This window comes from Asparagus officinalis, chromosome 10 (genome assembly GCF_001876935.1).
Source record: "Asparagus officinalis chromosome 10, Aspof.V1, whole genome shotgun sequence".
Classification (NCBI taxonomy): Eukaryota; Viridiplantae; Streptophyta; class Magnoliopsida; order Asparagales; family Asparagaceae; genus Asparagus; species Asparagus officinalis.
The window spans coordinates 70,334,082-70,354,121 of NC_033803.1; the positions used below are offsets into that span (position 1 = coordinate 70,334,082).

Genomic DNA, 20,040 nt, shown 5'->3' on the forward strand with positions numbered 1-20,040 from the left:
AAGGAGGTTATTGTACTTTATTAAAAGTTAATGTACTTTATTGAAAAGTTCACAGCAATCTACTTTGGGAACTATTTGTAGTTGTGGGTGATTTCCTCATACAATAGTTGTGACACTTAGTTGCATGGGACCTGGTTTGTTCTGGTTCACAGGACGGTTATGGGAGCATGGTACACCGCTCATTGGGTATCGGGTACGAGGGGGTAGCTTATACTGTGCGCTAGGGTGCGTGGTATGCTTTAGGTTCGGTTCTTAAATGTAGGAATTAGAGGTTTTGCAAGAGTCAAATTTAAGAAATATGCTAGTTGAAATCAGTAATGGTTAAAAAAAACTGTGAGAAGCATGTTGCAATGAGGCATAGATACTTTATTTGATTAATATCTCGTGCTTTTTGTTCTTTATTCTTTAAAAAAGAGTTTTTTTTATAAAAATTTAACTGGTTTGAATTCTAAATTGGGTCGCTGGAGTTGATGAATCGGGTTGTTTTCCATGGGAATCTGGGACGATTGAACCTGGGTCGTGATTGGCTATAGCATCCCAAGTTCCTGACTTCTATGGATTGACACATGACTTAGTTGCAGATGGCCTCAATAGTTCAGCAAAAAAGTAGGGGAAAGTTCATGGTACATTATTGTATTTTTTAGAGTTCATGGTATTTAAGTAATAAAACCAGTTAAAAGGCCATGGTAGTTCAATCTAATTTAGCCTTCCTTTAAACCCTTTTGTGGGGCTTTAAACTGGCATGAGTTTCTACAACATGCTATAGGGAATGGAACTGCAGCGTCATCACTGTCTAGTATATTTTTTCCACTTCTGCTCCTTGATAAACTCCTGAATCTAGTATAGTCGAATTCAATCAGTTTCTTTTCATTGCTACCATCAACTAACCATAAGCATGCTTCTCTCTGTAGTCGAAAATATGTTTAGGTCTCAAATAGACCCTTTTATGTGAAAAACATGTTTTAGACAAACTCATGACCATAGGATAGGTCAATTAACTTAATTGCTGTCTAATTATATCTACTTGGTCCAATTTGGTAGTTTTTGAGAATTATGAACTTTAGGTATATCTAGTTCATCAAACAATAATCTTAAGATAATGATTCAGAGAGATGCAGTTGCCCCCCAAAATGGATTTGTAACATTTCAAACTCATTTACATCCTTTTTCTTAGCACAGCTCATAGGAGGGGAAATCGTGTTTTGCATTGTGTAAAAGCTATCAAAAACATATACTTTTCGAACTGCTAGAAATCAACTAACATTCATGTAGTTACTCTTACTTTTGATTGCTGTGTACATGGGAATACTTAAGATTTCTGCACCTTTAGTACTCTTCATCAGACATTTCTAATATATCGTTAAACTGAGGTGATTGCTAGGTAGAACTGAAAAAGCCCAATCAAGCAAGGTGCATGCAACACACTTAATTTCTTACATATCACAGAAGTGCCAATATATGATTAAATGCCAATTTTATGCTTTCAGCTAATTTATTGCTTTGCAGATTCATATTTCTTCAAGATGCTGTTTTTGTTGGAACTTATTCATGTTATATGTTTCTTTGCACAGTAAACCACGGTGGAGACTCGGAAACAAAGAGCTATCACAGTTATGGAAATGGGCAGATCAGAATCCTGTATGTGACAAATTTCATTTGCTTTTGTATGTTCATTAAATAACTTCTTATTGACAGTTCTTTTTCTTAAATTGTTTGATAAATTACCATGTTTTTTGTTCATGTTATTCTTGTTTACGTATTACTGCACAGCTCATCCTTCATAGCTATGATGTTCAGCTGTTAAGTCATAAGTGTTTACAATTATCATCTCCAAGGAAATCCGGTCAAAGTTGCATGTTCTTCTTGAATAATAATAATGGGAGAGGTTTGCATGCTACCAAGCCATGTGTGGTTTCCTAAGTTGCATGGAAATGGGTACGGGTACAGGTACGAGTGCGGTAAGGGTACGGAACTCGGCAAAACTGTAAAATGTAGGGTACGGGGACACGGCTACCTATATATATTGAGTTAATAATGTATATGAGATAATTTTTTCTGCTTCATGAATCATGTGTCATTAGAATTAAAATTCCAATCACATTTTTAAGTTTCTTTTATCATATTGATATCATAAATTGGAAACTACTCATTTTTTTACTAGACATCCAAATGACCCATTAACTATATAGTTTTAAACTTGGGTATGGACTGAAATGAACCCGACCCATATCTAACTAGTTTTAAGAAACGGATGTGAAGTGTAAGCTATACATCTAGGAAGTCTTTGCCAAGTGTTTTAATTAACACATATATCGTATAATTGAGTACATGTTGTAATAAATGCATGCATATATCCAAGAAGTGTCCATGAAGTTTGGATACATGAAAGTATTGGGTACGTGCCCGAGACGGGTACGGCTTCATCATAGAAGTACCCAGGGAACATAGGTGGTTTCATACTCATACAATAATGCATAGGATAACATATAGAAGTTTTACGCTCTTACATGCATGCTCAGAGTTCGTCATTTGGGCATGTGATGGAGAAGTTTTCAAACTTAAGCATGTAGTATTACTTTCATAGTAGAGTACAACATTTCAGAATAACATTCTATGTAGCAAAATATCATATACTATGTAGTATATCGCTGGCCTTATTCCATGTAGCACAGTCAGACAAAAGCTTATGCACTGCGTTATTTGAGGAGGCAAACAAATTTTTTTTTTTTCGCCCTTCTGCCTCCTTGATTAAAAGGGTCGCATAGAAGAAAACCCCAACAAGGCTGGGGAATGAGTACCTTTGGCAACTACAACCTCCAACAGCTATCTGGCAGTCCACGTTGATGCTTAGCAGCACCTGAAAGTCCTAGGTGACTCATGTCCACCTATTATTTCTTGATTCTAAGGTGATTTTTGAAGCAATTTCTTCTTTAAGGGCTAGGCCGAGGTTGAGGCTAGCATCTGAGATCGACGGCAAATGAAACTCTTGAGTGATTGACAACGAGTTAGATTCATATCTTCGTTTTTCTTATTTTTCTGGTTTGTTTGATGTGAGTTTGTGCTATTAAGGAATGGGAGGTGTGATTGTTTTGATGACTTTTTGCTGGAGTGTATGTGTGGTGAATTTTTTCAGCTAATTTGGATTAATAGATGGTTTTGAATTTGTTGATTATAGTCCAGAGGATATTGATGGTGGTGCTAGTGGGATCTCTTCATCAATGCTATTACTTGTTTTTTTTACTTTATTTATATGTTTAAGTAAGGTTCTTATTCATTACACGGTTGGGATAAATAGTTTATGTTTTATATTAAAAATAATAAACCTTGTTGCAGATGCTTTACACTTATGGTTTGATAATTTATTCTAAACTATTGATACACATTCCACTGGTAATGTTCTAACCTTAAATTTATTGTGAATCCAGAATGCTTTGACTGATGAACAGCGTGTCCGCACTCCTTCGGTCATGGAGTACTGGAAACCTCTTGCAGAGGATGTATGAAACTCAGAGACCCCTTTTACCTGTTATCAATATGATTAGATTCAGATTAGATTCGGTTTACTACTTATCTTCTGCTTGATTTTCTTCTTAAGGAGGTCTCTGTTTCACTTGGAGGAATATGGATATTTTCATTGTCTGTTTATAAGTTCATTTGATGTTTTGACACTCAACTAATCTCTTGGATTACAGATGGATGAATCTGCTGGGATTGAAGCTGAATATCACCAAAAAAATAACCGTGTAAGTTCAGTTTCAGAGTCCAGTAATGCACCATCTTATGATCCTGGTGGCTCAAGTCACCATGCTTCGTTCCACTTTCAGAAAAGGGGATACTGTTTCATTGTTATTTCCTGCATATGCATTATTTATCCTTCTAAAGTAAACATGTCTCCTTTGCTTGTTGTAGGCTGGCTCCTATATGCTTGCCATCTCTTTCCTGCATGCTTATAAACCTTAATTTTTGAAACATTTCAATACCCTTTCTCACGGTTTGCTTTGTACCCTCTGAGCTTCAGGTTTATTGTTGGAAAGGGCTGCGTTTTTCTGCCAGACAGGACTTGGAAGGATTTTCTCGGGTATGTTTCGCCTCTTGGTTGTTATGAATCCTCCTTAAATATAAAAGATCATCGGAGTTTAACTTTTTTTTTTGCAGTTTACTGACCATGGCATTGAAGGAGTGGTTCCTCCAGAGCTTTTGCCACCAGAAATTCGTTCGAAATTTCATGCTAAACCTACTGAGAAGAATAAACGAGTTAAGAGAGAGGATGATTCAAAAGGTGTTGCAGCTCAGCCTGAAGAAAACCAGGTAACTGAAGTAAAATAACATGAAGTAACTTTTATTGATTTCTTATGTTGATGCAGTTCCATTAGTCAGATGAGTTTTGAATCTTCCTGATTACTGTTCTTGTGTGAAGTAGTTTTCCTTTTTGCTTGTAATCTATATTAGATATGAATTGCATTTTCCTATCACAAAACTCATCTGACCCTATTAATTGGACTTTTTACTTCATTGAGAAATTTTTGTGTGCTGCTTTTTGTGTTAATGATTGCACTGCTTGACAATAAATAAGGCTCTAGTCTGTTGCCCATCTCCTGGTAATATTTTCCTGATCCGAGAACCTTGCACCAAAACTTATCGGACCAATTTGACAACTCACAGGGTTTTGGTTGGTTCTCGTTTGATAACTGTAATGAGATCGAAGGGAAGAATAGGGTTCATGTATCCCAGATATTCGGATGAAGTCATGGTCGTTATTGTCGTTGGTGGTGCCTTCTACTCAAAAATATTTTTGAGTAAGGACTAGAGGTATAGGCGTAAGAGAACTTGATTGGAAGCAATTAAGTATGATAACGATTAACTTAATAGAGGAAATAACTATAATCAAGGCGAAATGGAAGAGTAGGATTCATGAAAAAAAATTCGGATAATGACTTTGGTGTAGAAATGCCTTCGACTCAAAAATGTCTTTTGTTTCGTTACACAGCAGGTTGCAACTCCAGCAACTGAGACTGATGGGGGAAGTGGGGCCGAGCTAGAAGAGGGAGCAATTCCAATGGAATCTGATGCCGCAGGCTTGAATATTGCGCAGGGTGGAGATACAACACCAGAAGATGCTACAAAGCAGAGCCCTGATATTGACATGGGCCAGGAGGCAGTACATTCTGAAGCTGAAGCTGAAGCAGAAGCAGATGCAGAAGCAGATGCAGAAGCAGAAGCTGAAGCTGAGGCCAAACCTGATATTAAAGGAGATACTGAATCAGAGCTTAGTCCAGATTCAGAAACAAATCCTGAGACTAAAGATTGAAGCTTCAGGGGAAATTATTTATCTCTAGCGGATGAAACTAAAAGATGAAATTTTTCAGTGCAGCAGTGCCTTATTATGTGTAATTTAACACTGTATGCTTATGATTGCTGCATATGTAATCTTGTTTGTAATGTTTATTTGAGTAAGCTGGCTTTTTCTATGTTGAAAACTGTCCAAGAGTGTCTAGTATCATCGTTTCAGTTTGCTGATTTGCATAGTTGAGAATCTTTTTATTCCTATTCAGGAAGAAGACATGAGATTGTAATTCATGTTTTATGTTTTCGGGTGAACTCAAGTCTTGCGGCTGTGGCTTAAAAGACCAATGGTCGATCCGTGTTTATGACATATACGAATTCCTAATTTCTAATTATTAGGTATTGCAACATTGTGCTACTCACATGGGTCTGATGGTGGGAGGAGGGGCTCCAGACCTCTCGGTTGGTACTAAGCCAAGGTTCCTCGTGCCCAAAAGTAGTCAGCAGAAAGTATCTTAGTTGCAACTGATGACGCAAGTGGCAACAAGCCATCGAGCGTAAGACGCTACTGTGCCCACAATATTTTGGAATAATAATAACGTTATAAATCAAATTTATACTCTATTTGATTCTGAATCTTCTAAATTTTATACTATAAGGACTATGTCCTTACAACTAACATAAGGTATTAAAATGCTACTTTCTTACAATTCAGGTATTAAAGTTGATACTTTTTACAACTTAGAATATTATATTATAAAGGTGACGAAACAATAGGATATTTAAGTGCTAGTTTTACAATCAAGGTATTAAAGTGCTACTTTTTACGATTTAGATTATTAAATTGGTATTTTTTACAACTTAAAGAGTATTTAAGTGTAAAAGTGGTGAAACAATAGGGCACCTAAGTGCCATTTATTCTTGAATTAAATAACAAACACACCCTCACTCTAAAAAAAAAGGGATAAGGGAGGTATAAAAATACATCGTGGGAGAATGTAGGGTTGAATTGGCAATTATGCACATGTGGGAGGTCCGTATACAAATAGGGTGGCTTTGGGGGGTTTTATACGCACAAAAAAAAAAAAAAAGCCATTCCAAAATGACCATCAAGTCCCCAGCGTTTGCAGATAACAGAAGGGAGAGCCAGCATGCATCTTAGTTCAGTAATGGCGATGAGGGCCACCAGCTGCGGCGGTAACGTCCACCGCGGCGCATTTCTATTCGCTGCACCACCGCCTATCAGCACCCACCGCCAAAATAAAAAAGGTGCCTTTTTTGCCCCTAAAAACCTCTCTTTGTTTCCCTCCTTAAATTGGGAGAAGAGGCGGAGTAGGATAATCGGATGCTGTCCTCGAGTACATCGAGTTGAAGGAGAAGCTATTGAAGAGCTGGAGGAATTCTTGGTTGTTAGCTTTTATAAGTTCGTGCTTATCAAAGACCCAGAAGCCGAGGTCTCAAAACATCAAGCTTTTCTTGAGGTAGTCTTTTTTCCCCCTAATTTCCAAAAAAAAAAAGTATTCTGTGGAGTGGGCAAATTTATTAGTACTGCATTAACCCATGCTTGTGTATTGCAATGAAAATTTCCGAAAAGTCGGATTTTTTTTAGTGCACCCATCATGAATTCTCAATGGCATTGAAAGGAAATAGTTGGAGAACCTTAATATGATATTGCCAAGTAACAAGAGTTGGAGGTGAATGAGGAGGTCAAAAGGATAACTGAAGTGACGAGGGTATGTATGTCATTGAGATTAGCAAATGTGTGAAAATTCTAAGTTAGAGAAAGTGCTGAGAGTTTTATTATGATATTTCATTCTTTCTTCTTTTATGTAAATATGATAATTTTATATAAAAAGGCAGAACTATAAGTAACTTAAGACGACGGAGAACTAGTCAGTTGGCATGGTGGTCTTGAAGCAATATGAAAGGCGCTTGTTTGATGTTTCTTAAACATTCATGAGATAATTGGCTCAAGATTGTATTGAAGCAATATGAAAGGCGCTTGTTTGATGTTTCTTAAACATTCATGAGATAATTGGCTCAAGATTGTAAGATGTTACTTAAGCATTCATGGCACAAATGTTTCTTAAACATTCATGAGATAATTGGCTCAAGATTGTAAGATGTTACTTAAGCATTCATGGCACAACTAGCTAAAAATTGTAGGTTATTGTATTAAGCTTACTAAGAACATGGTAGTCGGATTTCGGAACTGTATCGTGGTTAATAAGTGTTTTGTGTATTGTGTCTGTTTATAATCAACTTGCCAAATTCTCTATTTCTCGTCTTTGGAGGATACCGAGAGTTCATTATTTACCTTCTGTAGCAAAATTAGGATCCTTTTTCCTTCTTTGCCATGATACTGGATTCATTATGATTTGTTAACGTATTCTCTGACTTTTGTCAGGAGCGTGATATACATGGTCGCATATATGTGAATGAGCAGGGGATTAATGCTCAGGTATTTGTCCTAACCTTTCTTACTGGGGCTGCTAGTTTTACGCTTTGTATAGATACTTTGATTTTATATGACAGATAATATTTCTTGAATTAGGATTAATTAGAATTCAGTTGGTTAACTTAATGGAAACAAACATCTATTGAATACATTTCATGTTTTCTTCCTATCTGTTTCCATTATTCTATTTCTTTATAATATTTGTTTTTCCTTGTCTTTTATAATTCAACAGTAAACAAGGTATTCTTCTACAAAGAAGTCTCAGTTTAAGCTGGGTACGTTAAGGGGCAGAAATATATTTCTGCAGTTCAAAATATCCCGCTAAAATCAAATTTAGATACCTTGTTACAAATTCAGATCTTAGATAAATTCTAATAAGCTTTTAGAGTCATAAAACCCCATCAAATCTTAGATTTCATCTCACATTGAACTGCTGCATGAATTGACATTGGAAATGCAAGAATCACATTTCTTGTGTCATGGAGATGTACAGTTTTATCTCTTCTTTGGTAATCATAAAAATTTGGATCTTCCCTTGGATGTGTTTTATTTCAAGTGAAAATTACGCCAGTTTTCGGTCATAGTAAGTGCTCATGACTCATGTAACTTTGAAACTTTTTATAGCAGAAAATGGAAGCCACGTTTTCCTGGTGACCAGGTAGTTTAGTCGCATAAGCATATGAGTTTAACTACTTATTTTGTGTCACTTCGAATCCATTGAATGCAATTATGGTATCTCCTCTTGGTGGAATCTATTTGAGCCCTCTCAAGATTTTTCTGTGCATTTAAATAGTTTGGATTATTGTATTTGCAATGAATCTTATACTAATGATCATTGGAGAAAATATCAATTCAGAGCAACTCATCCAAGTCACCGACATCCGAGAAATTTTCAAGCTTTTTTGATGCTAAGTTCTGTTCTATGCAGTACAGTGGTCCAAGAAAAGATGCTCTGGCCTATGCCAAGTGGCTTAAAGATGATCATAAGTTTACTGATATCTTGGTCCAGACTTCACCATCTTTAAATGGACATGCTTTTCCACGTCTGAAACTGCGGTATAAACCTTCACTTGTACAGGCAAGCTATATTTACTGGCCTTTCAGTTTTTAATAGTTCCTTAGCAGAGAACTGGTCTGTTAGCAGATTGTAAATGATTGTTCTTCAGAGCCGGATTGAGATTGCCTCATATAAATTTTTTTTATTTATTTTTAATTTTTTGCTTCTGTTGGATGCTTTAACCAGAGAATAAATAACTTTTACTCTTTTTCTGAAACATCAAGTATAAGTTCCGTTCCAATGTTTATGTCAATTATACTACATTACCTTTTATTTTATTATACATATTTTTTATTGCAATTTCCAGACTCCCTAATGAACCTGTTGCATGTGCTATCAGTTTGAGGGAGGTACGTTACACCTTCCTTTGTTGGATCCTTCAATGCGAGCCACCCCACTGCCTCCGTCAGAATGGAGAAAAAGATTGGAAGTTGCAAATGAAGATGACATGCAATCAGAGAAGGAGAATTTTGTTCACAATAGGAAGTTTCTGCTTCTTGACGTTAGAAATGGTATGCCCATATTCAGTCAGTGAATTGAGTCACTAATCAATAAGTGCGATATTTATTTGATTCAGTTAAAGAAAATGTTCTTTTCTCTCTTCATTGGACCTTTCTGCCAAAGTTTGCTTGACCAAGAATTTGAACCTGCTATAGACGTGTATTCAGATTGATGTCCTGGTGCGCAAGAATTATGAACTTCTACATGTGAACCTGGATTTATTAACTGGAGCATATACAGTTGACTTATAATCATAGTGAAACATAGTTAAAATCTTATGATACCAAGATGGTATGTACTGGGTACATGGTGCTGATCTTTGAAAATCTTCAAAACTAGAAAATATAGGTTTTCCTGTTTCCAGAATCAATTATTTTAAGTGAAAAGCATTAATACGTGTGAGAAACATCAGGTGACTGTCCATACAATATATTAGGCTTATTGTGCGGATTTGAACATCTTAAATTGTTCTCTCAGATAATCTATGCAAGTTTCCTGTCGGTATGTGCTTTGATTGGATCCTGAGTCAAGGTCATAACTTCATTCTTTAATTACATACACTGTGTCTGTTTATATTCTAGTAGCTACAATTTACAAATGTTGAATTGTTGGGTTAAATCACGACTTTTAAACTGCTTGTTTAATAGTTCCCTTCTGCCGCTTGAGAACAATGTTGACGTAGCTGATTTCCTGAATTCTAAAAGCATAGAGAAAATTACCATTTTATGACATAAGATACTAATGGTCACTGTAATGTCTTACAAACAGGCTATGAATGGGATATTGGTCATTTTAAAGGAGCTCATCGACCTAATGTGGACTGCTTTAGAGGTACCTCATTTGGGTTCTCTGCTCAGGAGGTATGGTTATTACTTTGTTTTAAGATGCCGGTGAACTTTCTTTCTCTGTATGCAATCCGTATCACATTGAGTAAATGACCAAAAGTAAAATCACTCCACGTGTGGATGTAAATGGATTCTAATAATCAGATTCCCCTCGTTTGAGTTCGTTTCCTAGAGGCCGGGAAAGTAGATTGGTCTCCACCAAGCATCAACAGGAGATTTTATAATCACTTTATGCATGAGTAACTATAACCCAATATGCCTAATTTTTTGTTTAAATACAATCCAAAATATATAAATCAAAATGAACGGAATGAATCAAGTAAATTCATTGCATATAACGTAGTTTTGATGGTGCTTCCTTAGATTGATCTAAGGTGTCACTTTCTAACCTCATATTAGTTCAATGCTAGGTTGCATGGGTACGGGTACGGGTACAGGACACGACAAAATTTGTAAAAGGTAGGGTACGGGGACACAACTATGTATGTGCCTGTTATGTATATTTATATGTAACAAAATTAATGATTTACATTAAATCAATATTGTTTTTTTTATTTAGGTAAGATTAATATATAAGAAATAGATGTGAAGTGTAGAATATACATCCAAGAAGTGTATGAGGAGTGTTTTAAATTAAAACATGTATTATATAATTGAGTATGGGCGAATAAACGTATGCATATATTCAAGAAGTTTCCAAGAAGTTTGGGTACGGGTAAGGGTACGTGTCGGGTAAGCTTACAGCTCCCTAATAGCAGTACCTAGGTAACATAGGTTCAGTCAGGGTCTCTTCATGGTTGCATAACCTTAAAGTGTATAACCAATAACCAGTAAGGTAGATTTTTAATCCCCTCCAATTTTTACGGTAAATGCTGTTCTTTATAGTTTAGCCAGTGAAATTTTTGGCATCAGCTCAAAACGTAGGTGTTTGACATCCCTCCATTTTAGGGTCTATACTCAGTGAAAGAAGAGCACACATTAGGCTCTTTATTAAAAAAAAAAGAAATATTACAACCAAGTAAGACCTTGTGGTGTGTTTAAGACTTGAGCTCAGGGGTTGAGCTAAGGTTTGCTATTTGCATTCTATAGCAATATGCTAATGTACCCTGATAGAGATGAAAATGGATTTAGTTTGCTGATCAAATATGTATTGCAGCTGTTTGCTATAGTATATATGATCAAAGTTCACATTTGGTGTGTATGTGCTCACCTCTAGTTGCGTGTTTACACACACTTGTGTGGTTTTATTTCTTGGTCTTTGGATCATATCATTTTCTTTGTCATCTCATTTTACTTTTATCAAACATGCAGAATCAGGTTAGTGATTCAGATCCTTTAGCTGGAATTGATAAGGAGAATACAGATATTCTGATGTACTGTACAGGTGGCATTCGCTGTGATGTATATTCTACAATTCTAAGGTAAATATCATCAATTTAGCAGCTAGTCCGTTTATATATAACTTCAATATATGTTTTTTAACCTGTAATGCATTCTATTATCAGGCAAAGGGGCTTTCAAAACTTATACACCTTAAGTGGGGGTGTTTCTAATTATCTCCAGAGTGAAGGTTCAGATAAATGGATTGGAAATTTATTTGTATTTGACTCTCGTCTTTCCTTACCACCATCTACCTATAAGTCTGAGGAAAATGAAGAAAAAGGACTTGAAATTGGATATCAAAATGAGCAAATACTGGAAATGGTGTACCATAATAGTACTTTTGCGAGATGTTACATATGCAGTTCACGGCTTGTGGAGTTCAGGCACAGGAACTGTGCAAACCTTGATTGCAACCGCCTTTTCTTGTGAGTTGCTGGATTTGGGTAGCTTACCAATTAATTTTTTTTAAGAATAGGCTTCTTTCCTCCTTTCTGGTTTTTCTCATATGAGACCCAGAAATTCTATTATATTTTTACATTATGTCCTCAAAAAATTCATATTTTTATTTATAGCCTGAAGTCCTTTAAGTTTTTTTAGTTAAAACCCCAAGTTAAATATTGTCCAAATTTGTTATTGTTATGTGGTTACATATCAACGAATATTGGTAATTTCTCTTGACATCCTTGATAATTTTTGCCACAGTAATTAAACTCCTCTCCTCCGCTATCTCTCTTCTCTAGAACACTCCCTTTTTAGAGAAGATAGGAAGAGTAAGAGAGAAGAGGAGTTAAAACTAGTGTAGTATACACCTAATATAGGATATTTCATATTAGGACAAATAACCAACAATGATTAAGATGTAACCACGCCATAATTAGCAAATATGGGGGGGTTCAGGGGTCTAGTATAGAAATAGGATAGATTTCAGGGTCTAATGAGAAAAAACATGTCCTTTTTTTGGCATGAAAAGCAGAATGTTTAATTAGTAATTTTGTGCGTGATATTTCTTTCAGGTGCTGCACAAATTGTGTACAGGAATTAAGAGGATGTTGCTGTTCAGATTGCACAAATTCATCTAGACTTAGGCCTGTTCTACAAGGGAGCCAGAGATATCAAAAGTGGCATGTATACCGTGACGAGGTGTTTAGGCAGTAACTAAACCTTCTTAGTTCTTGTTACAATGCCGACGCTAGAAGAGTACTGGCTTGTTTTTTTATCGGATATGAACGATTATTAATCTTCAAACCTGAGTGAGAGATCGAGGCATTGAGGCATCAAGAACCAAGTTTCCCTGTGAGCTTGATCTACGATGCGTACTCTTTTAAGCAAGGCATTCTTTGTAGCAATTTAAGCTCATGTAAGAAGAGGTAAAATAGTTCACGAGCCTTGCATTTGCTGTGCAGTGTTCTCAATAGTTTAATTTCTTCTGTTGGTAACAACTAAGTGTGGTTCCCTTCTTGCAAGAAGAATGTGCAGATGACAACTGATGTTTATGTACAACTCTAGTGAGTTCATTTCCTTCATCTCATTCATTCATTATTGACCCACTTCATATTGACTCTCTGACTATATGAACACCTCAACTGCTTGTCAACTAAATCTGATGGTTTTTGTCAATCGCAATTTTTCCTCGGATAAAGATATTAATCAAGCTTGTTCAGGTTGCATGACACTTAACTCCTTGTATGGTCAGTTTTTTTTTCTTTTTTAGCAAAGTTCAGCACAAATTCTATCAGAATACCTCGCATTCTACGGTCACTACATGCATGATTTTATTAGTAAATCAGGGCGTAGAAGTCAGTTTTGATACCTGTCAACTCTCACTAATCTTCTGTTTGGTTCAGAACGCCCCACGCTGTGCAAAGCAGTCATAACTGAACAAATAGATCGTACTATGGTGAAGAAAGTTATGATCACCTTTTATCATATTTTACATTATTTTATTTTAATCCTTTTTCCCCTCCCAGGAAACATGGGCAAGGTTGGGTGTGGATTTGCTTGTGTATTGCTTGCCCTCCTACTCCATCTCTCACCATTACCATGACAACCTAAAAGAGGTTGTCTATTTCTCATTTTTTTAAGAACAATTTTTCAAAACAGCCCCATTTAAATTTTTTATTTTTAAAATCGACCTAATTTTTTTTATTTACCAAAACCGACCCTTTTTTTGATTAGTAGCCTAATCACCTTCCTAAACAGTCGGGGTTGCCAACCCTGACTATTTAGGACATAAATTTTTAGGGTTTAAGGCTTCTAATTAGGGTTTAACACCCTTCTAAATAGTCGGGGTTGCTAACCCCGACTGTTTAGGAGGGTGATTAGGCTGCTAATAAAAAACGGGTCGGTTTTGATAAATAAAAAAAAAGATCGATTTTAAAAACAAAAAAAATTAAATGAGGCTGTTTTGAAAAATTGTTTTTTTTTTTTTTATTTTTTTCTCCCTCTACCCACGCCAGAAAGAAGAAAAGTTGGTGATGGAAAGAGGAATCTGACAAAGGAGTTGGATGCAGTGATGGTCCCCGCAAATCTAAGGATCATCAATCCTAAGATCCTCCAGGATTTGATTGTGGTTGGAACAAAAGGGGACAACTTAGCCTTCATCATTATTAGCACAGTGCCTTTTCAACTGCTCCTCCTTTTTTCATTAGTTTTTAGCGTTAGCGTTTTCAAATTTATATAAAAAAAGATCTTTGCTACAGGGACCCAAAATATGGGACTAACAGGAGGGACAAGTGAGGTGTCCCCCTCTTATTGGATAATGAGTTGGTCATCATTAATGATGGTCAAATCACTATCTAATAGGAGGGGGACTGAGGTGTCCCCCCTATTGGTCTCGTACTTTAGGTCATTAAGGATTTTTTCATAAAAAAAAATATGTTACCCTATTAATGAACATGACGCTATTATGTCATTTAGCATCATATAATCGTTATCTACTCTCATATGGCTATTGTAATCCCCTTCTCATAGTTCTTGAGAACGAGAACCCTTGAATAAGTGCATAATTGAAGGGGTTTGGGGTTAAGTATACTGAAAACAGTATCAATAATAATCTAGGTTTATTGCATTGGTGATGATGGAGATAATATCGAGCAAGTCCTTACATTTGTTTTTGGCCATAGGGGAGCCGTATGAAGCCGATGTCTCGTGTACGGTTTTGAAATAGCGATATGAACGGCGATGTTATTATCGACTATATTGATTACAGTCCTAGAGATCTATCTACTGATGTCATGATTGATATTCATATGTTGCACTTGGGTATTTTCTCAAATATATTGATGCAATAGACCTATGCCCTTGAGCTTTGTCCGAAATTACACCTGTGGATATTGTTGGGTATATTTTCAGACGACATTATGACAACTGGAATTTCCTTCAGATGAGACAAACCCTGCAATGGCAAAGCCGTAAATAATTCAGGGGGGAAAAGGCCTATTTGAAACTTATTAGCACTGTTTTTTTTTCGCGCTACAGTAATCCCGGTTTAATTGCTATAGTGTTTTCCTGAATTTTTTGGATGGCTGCAGTATTCTGCTTATACTATAGTAATATTTTTTCAAAAATCCAGTGTCCAGTTTTATGTTTGCTACATTAATTATGCTATAATAATACTGCTGTGTTATTTACTGTAGTGAGAATAGTGAATTTTAGATTCTCCCATTTGTATAGAGTAGTAGATTTAAAAGATTCTAAAGGATCATACCTTAATTTTCTTTAGCAGTTCGAATCCTGTCATCTCCGGCATCCAATAATCCGTTATTATCATTTTTACATTTTGCTCCTGCAAAAATTACGAAATTTCATTATTTTCCATACGTATTATTATATAAGCAAAAAAAAAAAAAAACAAGTAAACAAAACATTACTCACCCTGTCCAGCATTTCCAGTGCTCTCTTCCCACTATCCACGGCAGTCACTGCAAAAAGGCAAAATTACAAAACTCATCCAAAACAACCACAAAAAAAGAAAGAAAACATTTCCTTTTTAAGAAAAAGCTACCTCTATATTTAGAACTGCGGAGCACGCGTGCGATCACCGCCCGGTCAACGGAGCTGTCGTCGAACCGCCAAGACATGCACTTCGGGGTCTGGGCCTCCGCCGGTAACGTCACGCCACCGACGGACGACATCACCGTTCACTGTTCCTGTCTTAACTTTTTTTGCAAACTTGTCGCAGCGAAGTATCCGTATTTGTAGGGGGGGGGGTCACGGGACTCGAGGTGGGGAGGTGAGTGGACCCGGGACGATTCGGATTCGGATTTTTACTGAAATCTGAAGGATCGGCTTAAGAGCATCTCCAACAGCTTCCCCAAAATTTTCTCCAAAATGGAGAAACAAAAGTCATATTCTCCAAATTATTTTTGCTCCAACTCCAACAGCTTCCCCATTTTGAAAAATCGCATTTATTACAATAATAAAGCTCTCCCCAAAAATTTGGAGAATGCTGCAGATTTGGGGAAGGCTCCCTATTTTTTCTACTCCTTCCCTATTTTGGGGAATGGTATGGGGAATCTGTTGGACCAAAAAAACAGCTCTATATTCCCCAAAATTGAGTATTTCAAGAAGATGGGGAAGCTGTTGGAGATGCTCTAAGATTTGGTGGGGGGCGAGATTTTGTGTAGGGAGGGTGAACGACTGACCTTTTGGCTTTCTTTAATGAATCTATATTGATTATAGGGACCCGATCCAGTTATATATAAAATGTGGGCAATAATTATTAATAAATACTGTGTTTCTTTTTTTTTTTATTATTTAAAGAAAAGATATATCAGGAGAATGCTAACTGTACTATTATTCTTGTACTATTTTTTAATTACCAATAACAAATACGTGGGGTCACTTCTTGGAATCTTCAATAAGAAATTGACGACCAATCATGGTCTCATGTGGTATCAAAAATATGAAAGTTCGGAAATTTTTTCGAAAGCAGCCTCTTTCCACATTTAATGCTAAAGAAAAACCTATTTTGAAGTTATTTTTAAAAACCGACTTGGTTTAAGCCTTGGCGCTGAAACCAAGTCGGTTTTGTGAAAAATAGTCCGAAACTTCACGAGAAGTTTAGCAAAGCTGCTAAACTTCATGGGAATTCAACTCCAGAGAAGTTTCAGAAGTTTTTTTTTTTTTAAAAACCGACCTGGTTTTAGCGCCAAGGTTGAAACTAGACCGGCATTTAATAATATGGTTGAAAGGAGTCTTTTTTGGGATTAAAAGTGAAAAGAGGTTGGTTTTGAAAATTTCTACATAAAAGTTGTGGTACATTTATCATTACTTGATATATAATGATAGTCTGGCTATAGGCATTTGTTGGTACGTCTATATATGATGTCATGGTGTTATGGTATGTATACGATTTTATATTGTTACTTCTTAACGAAAAGGGTTTTCAATATTAGTCCCCCATATTTTTTGGTATTTTCAAATTAGTCTTTGAATCTTTTAAGTGTTTTGAGGTCAGTCACACAATCACCAAAGTTGTTCAATACTTTTTGGAATTAGTGGTTAACAAGGCACCGGTGATTACCAAAATACCTAATGAAAAAAGATCCCTCCAATTTGTGCTCCGTGTGAAATCTTGTTGTTCCTTTGAAGGTTTCTGATAGATTGATTTTTGCTGTTTAGATTTGGGATTAAATGAATATATAACTGGCATTGTAAAATAAAAATGTGAAAGAAGATGAGATACTTTCTTAATTTCAACCACTATCTAACTAGAAGGACTAATTTCAAAACACTTCAAAGGTTTAGAATACTAGCTTCAAAATAGTGGAGTGAAAGAATCGTACCATTCTAAACATGGCCAGAAGCATGTGGAAAAGCAAGTACCTGCCGAAGACTTACTGGGCCGAAGCCGTGGATTGTGTTGTTTACCTCCTCAACCATTGTCCAACAAAGAGCGTTAAGTTCAAGACACCACTGGAGACCTGGAGCAACATCAAGCCAAGCGTCAACCACCTGAAGGTGTTTGGGTGCATCGCATAAGCACACATCCCGGAACAGAAAAAAGAAGCTGGATGATCAAGGAGAAAAGTGCATATTCATTGGTTACGAGAGGATGACAAAAACATATAAGCTCTACAATCCAGTTACAAAGAAGATGATCATTTCAAGAGACGTGGAGTTCGATGAAGAAAATTATTGAAAATGAACCGATGAAGACAAAAATATTAAAGGTATGTTCTTTGAAGATAATGATGATGACTTGCACGAGGTTGGAAGACCATAACAAAGTCCACTAAATAGTCCAGCTCCATCAACCCCAACATCGACGCCGACATAATCACCATCCAGCTTAAGTGAAGGAAGCTCTTCAGGGGGAGCAACAAGGAGGACGAGAAGCCTAAGAGATCTGTACGGCGATACAAAACTTGTCGAGATGATGGAGGACTACACACTATTCTGCCTGTTTACAGAATGTGATCTGGTCAGCTATGAAGAAGCTATTCTTGAAGACAAGTGGAGAAAAGCCAAAAATGACGAGATCGGGGCAATCAAGAGAAATGACACATGGGAGCTCACTACCTTACCTGAAGGCCATAAACCCATTGGAGTAAAGTGGATGTATAAGACAAAGACAAATCAAGATGGTGGAATCGAGAAGTACAAGGCCAGGCTTGTTGCAAAGGGCTATAGTCAGCGAGAAGGAGTTGACTATGAAGAAGTGTTCGCACCAGTCGCGAGGATCGACACCATTCGACTTATTATCACATTGGCAACACAGAACCGGTGGAAGATCTACCAGATGAACATGAAGTCTGCTATGTTTAGAATGAGTCTGATGAAGGAACTACAACACCAACAGGTACTCACCGAAATCACAACAGATAGCCAATCCCCATCAAACACCGATGATGAAAGTTACAATCTGACGACTTCCAGAAGGCTATAATTTGAAGACTTTCACATAGATCGATGAATGTTACAATCTGACGACCTTCATAACAACCGATGAAAAGCTCTAATCAACAGCCTTCACAATCAACATCGGGAGTTACACGCGGGTCGGCGGGCTGTTTCGTGCAGGTTTGACCCCCGGACGCGTTTTTCGACGATTTTGAGCGGTTTTCTCGGGATTTATCTATTCCAGAGGTTCTTAACTGCCTAGATATCATCTACAAACGTGGTTAGACCGTTATTGACTGAAGATAAGGCCAAATCACTTATTCTTATCCAAAAACCTCCCAACCGAAGCCTATAAATACAGACCTAGGGGGTTATTTCAGCAGGGGGGAGGGGATTAATTATCAAGAGGAGGAGGTGCTGCCGGATTGAGGAGTCAAAGGAGCACGGATTTCGGCGAGGGTTGACGGATCTTGGCGAGTTCTTCGGCATAAAGAAGGAGAGTTCGAGAGGTCTGACGCCCGTTCCCATCCGTTCCTCGAGATTAGGCTTGGTCTTACTCTCGAGAAGAGCTACTGATTTCGCTTGGTCGATCTCAGTGTTTCAAATCAAATACTTCTTTGGTGAAGGCGAAGCTCTGCCGAATTTTCCATCAACCGGATCAAGATCAAAGACGGTCCACAGATATCAAAATCCCCGGCACAAGCAAAGATCCCACGCAAGCAGAAGACCGATAAACGATCTCTGCGTTTGTTTGATGAAAATTGTATTTTTCGTTTTCATTGTGTAAAAGTCTTATAAAAAGACTATCTTTTTGTTTTCATTGTAACGACCAAAGTTGTAATGAATACCACAATGAATACAATAATTTTCGACGAAAACAAACACAAACACATCCCCTCTCAATTATTTTGACGATCAACCAAATCAAACCCCAACCCATTACTCCTCACCAAACTCTCTCTATACGTGTACCTCAACAACTCCACCATAATATCCAAATACCTCTTCTCCGTCGTAATGACTAGCGTCGTCGCCTATCTCATTCAACTCGTTCACCATCGCCGACCTGATGGTCGCCATCTCTACGTCAAACTTTATAGTGTAGGTGGTGCACCATTGAGGTAGGGAGGCTTCGTAACACGATGTGGGTGGTGTAACGTTAGAGGCGGAGCGTCGACTGAAGGCTGATGTGGCATTTTAAAGATTGAGAGCTGCAAGGGTTGGGCGTGGTGTTCAGTCATTAGGTCGAACATGTGACATGCATTTGGGTGAAGTGTATTGTGGTGGCGATGATAAATCAGCGAGGTTGGAGCTAAGGTTGTCTGGACTTAGCTTGGATAGGGGAAGGGGCTGCTGTATGCTTATAGGAGTTGGATCTGGAGTGGGTTGGGGAGTTGGCGGCTTCGTTACCAGGGAGATGTCTTCGTCGTCGATGTCGTCGTTGATGTCCGGAGCTGAGAACAACGGCGGAGTCGTTGGCGATGTCGTCGTCGGCCATTAGAAAAACCCCAACAAGCGGCGGATCTCGGCGCGGGAGAGGGAGCCGGCGCCACCACGTGATCGGAGAGGAGGAGGAGGAGGAGGGGAGAGTTGAGGGAGGGGCAGAGGGGGAGTGAAGGAGGAGACGAAGAAAGAAGGAAGGCTGTTGAGGGTAAAGTTGAGATTTTGAT

The 20,040-nt window shown here is 37.4% G+C and overlaps 3 protein-coding genes across 7 annotated transcripts in view; 2 read left to right on the plus strand and 1 right to left on the minus strand.

Moving 5' to 3' along the window:
- Positions 1-5,598, plus strand: part of LOC109825643 (THO complex subunit 1) — a 28,158-nt gene extending 22,560 nt beyond the window's left edge. The window contains exons 16-21 of one of the 2 annotated variants that reach the window (XM_020392508.1): positions 1,572-1,638; positions 3,426-3,497; positions 3,693-3,743; positions 4,019-4,078; positions 4,156-4,308; positions 4,991-5,598. In XM_020392508.1, the coding sequence (XP_020248097.1) occupies positions 1,572-1,638; positions 3,426-3,497; positions 3,693-3,743; positions 4,019-4,078; positions 4,156-4,308; positions 4,991-5,308 (721 nt within the window). In that variant the 3' untranslated portion in view covers positions 5,309-5,598. Of the gene's footprint in view, positions 1-1,571; positions 1,639-3,425; positions 3,498-3,692; positions 3,744-4,018; positions 4,079-4,155; positions 4,309-4,987 lie in introns of both variants that reach the window. The other variant, XM_020392507.1, reaches the window with a different exon arrangement.
- LOC109825986 (rhodanese-like domain-containing protein 8, chloroplastic) lies at positions 6,387-13,074 on the plus strand. Of its 4 annotated transcripts, none has more exons than XM_020392921.1 (8): positions 6,387-6,764; positions 7,691-7,744; positions 8,670-8,819; positions 9,139-9,310; positions 10,068-10,159; positions 11,456-11,565; positions 11,650-11,952; positions 12,541-13,074. In XM_020392921.1, exons 1-8 carry the CDS (start codon positions 6,435-6,437, stop codon positions 12,680-12,682), a joined length of 1,353 nt encoding a protein of 450 aa, XP_020248510.1. In that variant the 5' UTR covers positions 6,387-6,434; the 3' UTR covers positions 12,683-13,074. The 4 variants fall into 4 exon arrangements, with proteins under 4 accessions (XP_020248510.1, XP_020248511.1, XP_020248512.1 ...); XM_020392922.1 differs by having other exon boundaries at positions 8,670-8,797; positions 10,068-10,130; XM_020392924.1 differs by having other exon boundaries at positions 6,683-6,764; positions 8,675-8,819.
- Positions 14,820-15,670, minus strand: LOC109826884 (two-component response regulator ORR11-like). Its single transcript, XM_020393901.1, has 4 exons — positions 15,531-15,670; positions 15,401-15,447; positions 15,234-15,311; positions 14,820-14,921 (listed from the first exon to the last, which is right to left on the minus strand). Exons 1-4 carry the CDS (start codon positions 15,658-15,660, stop codon positions 14,820-14,822), a joined length of 357 nt encoding a protein of 118 aa, XP_020249490.1. The 5' UTR covers positions 15,661-15,670.

Coding starts and splice junctions, on each gene's coding strand:
- LOC109825986 (XM_020392921.1), top strand. CDS start 6,435: ATGCATCTTAGTTCAGTAATGGCGATGAGGGCCACCAGCTGCGGCGGT. Junction 8,820..9,138: donor ATAAACCTTCACTTGTACAG/GCAAGCTATATT, acceptor ATGTGCTATCAG/TTTGAGGGAGGTACGTTACA. Junction 11,953..12,540: donor GATTGCAACCGCCTTTTCTT/GTGAGTTGCTGG, acceptor TATTTCTTTCAG/GTGCTGCACAAATTGTGTAC.
- LOC109826884 (XM_020393901.1), bottom strand. CDS start 15,660: ATGTCGTCCGTCGGTGGCGTGACGTTACCGGCGGAGGCCCAGACCCCG. Junction 15,448..15,530: donor CCGCAGTTCTAAATATAGAG/GTAGCTTTTTCT, acceptor GCCTTTTTGCAG/TGACTGCCGTGGATAGTGGG. Junction 15,312..15,400: donor CACTGGAAATGCTGGACAGG/GTGAGTAATGTT, acceptor TAATTTTTGCAG/GAGCAAAATGTAAAAATGAT.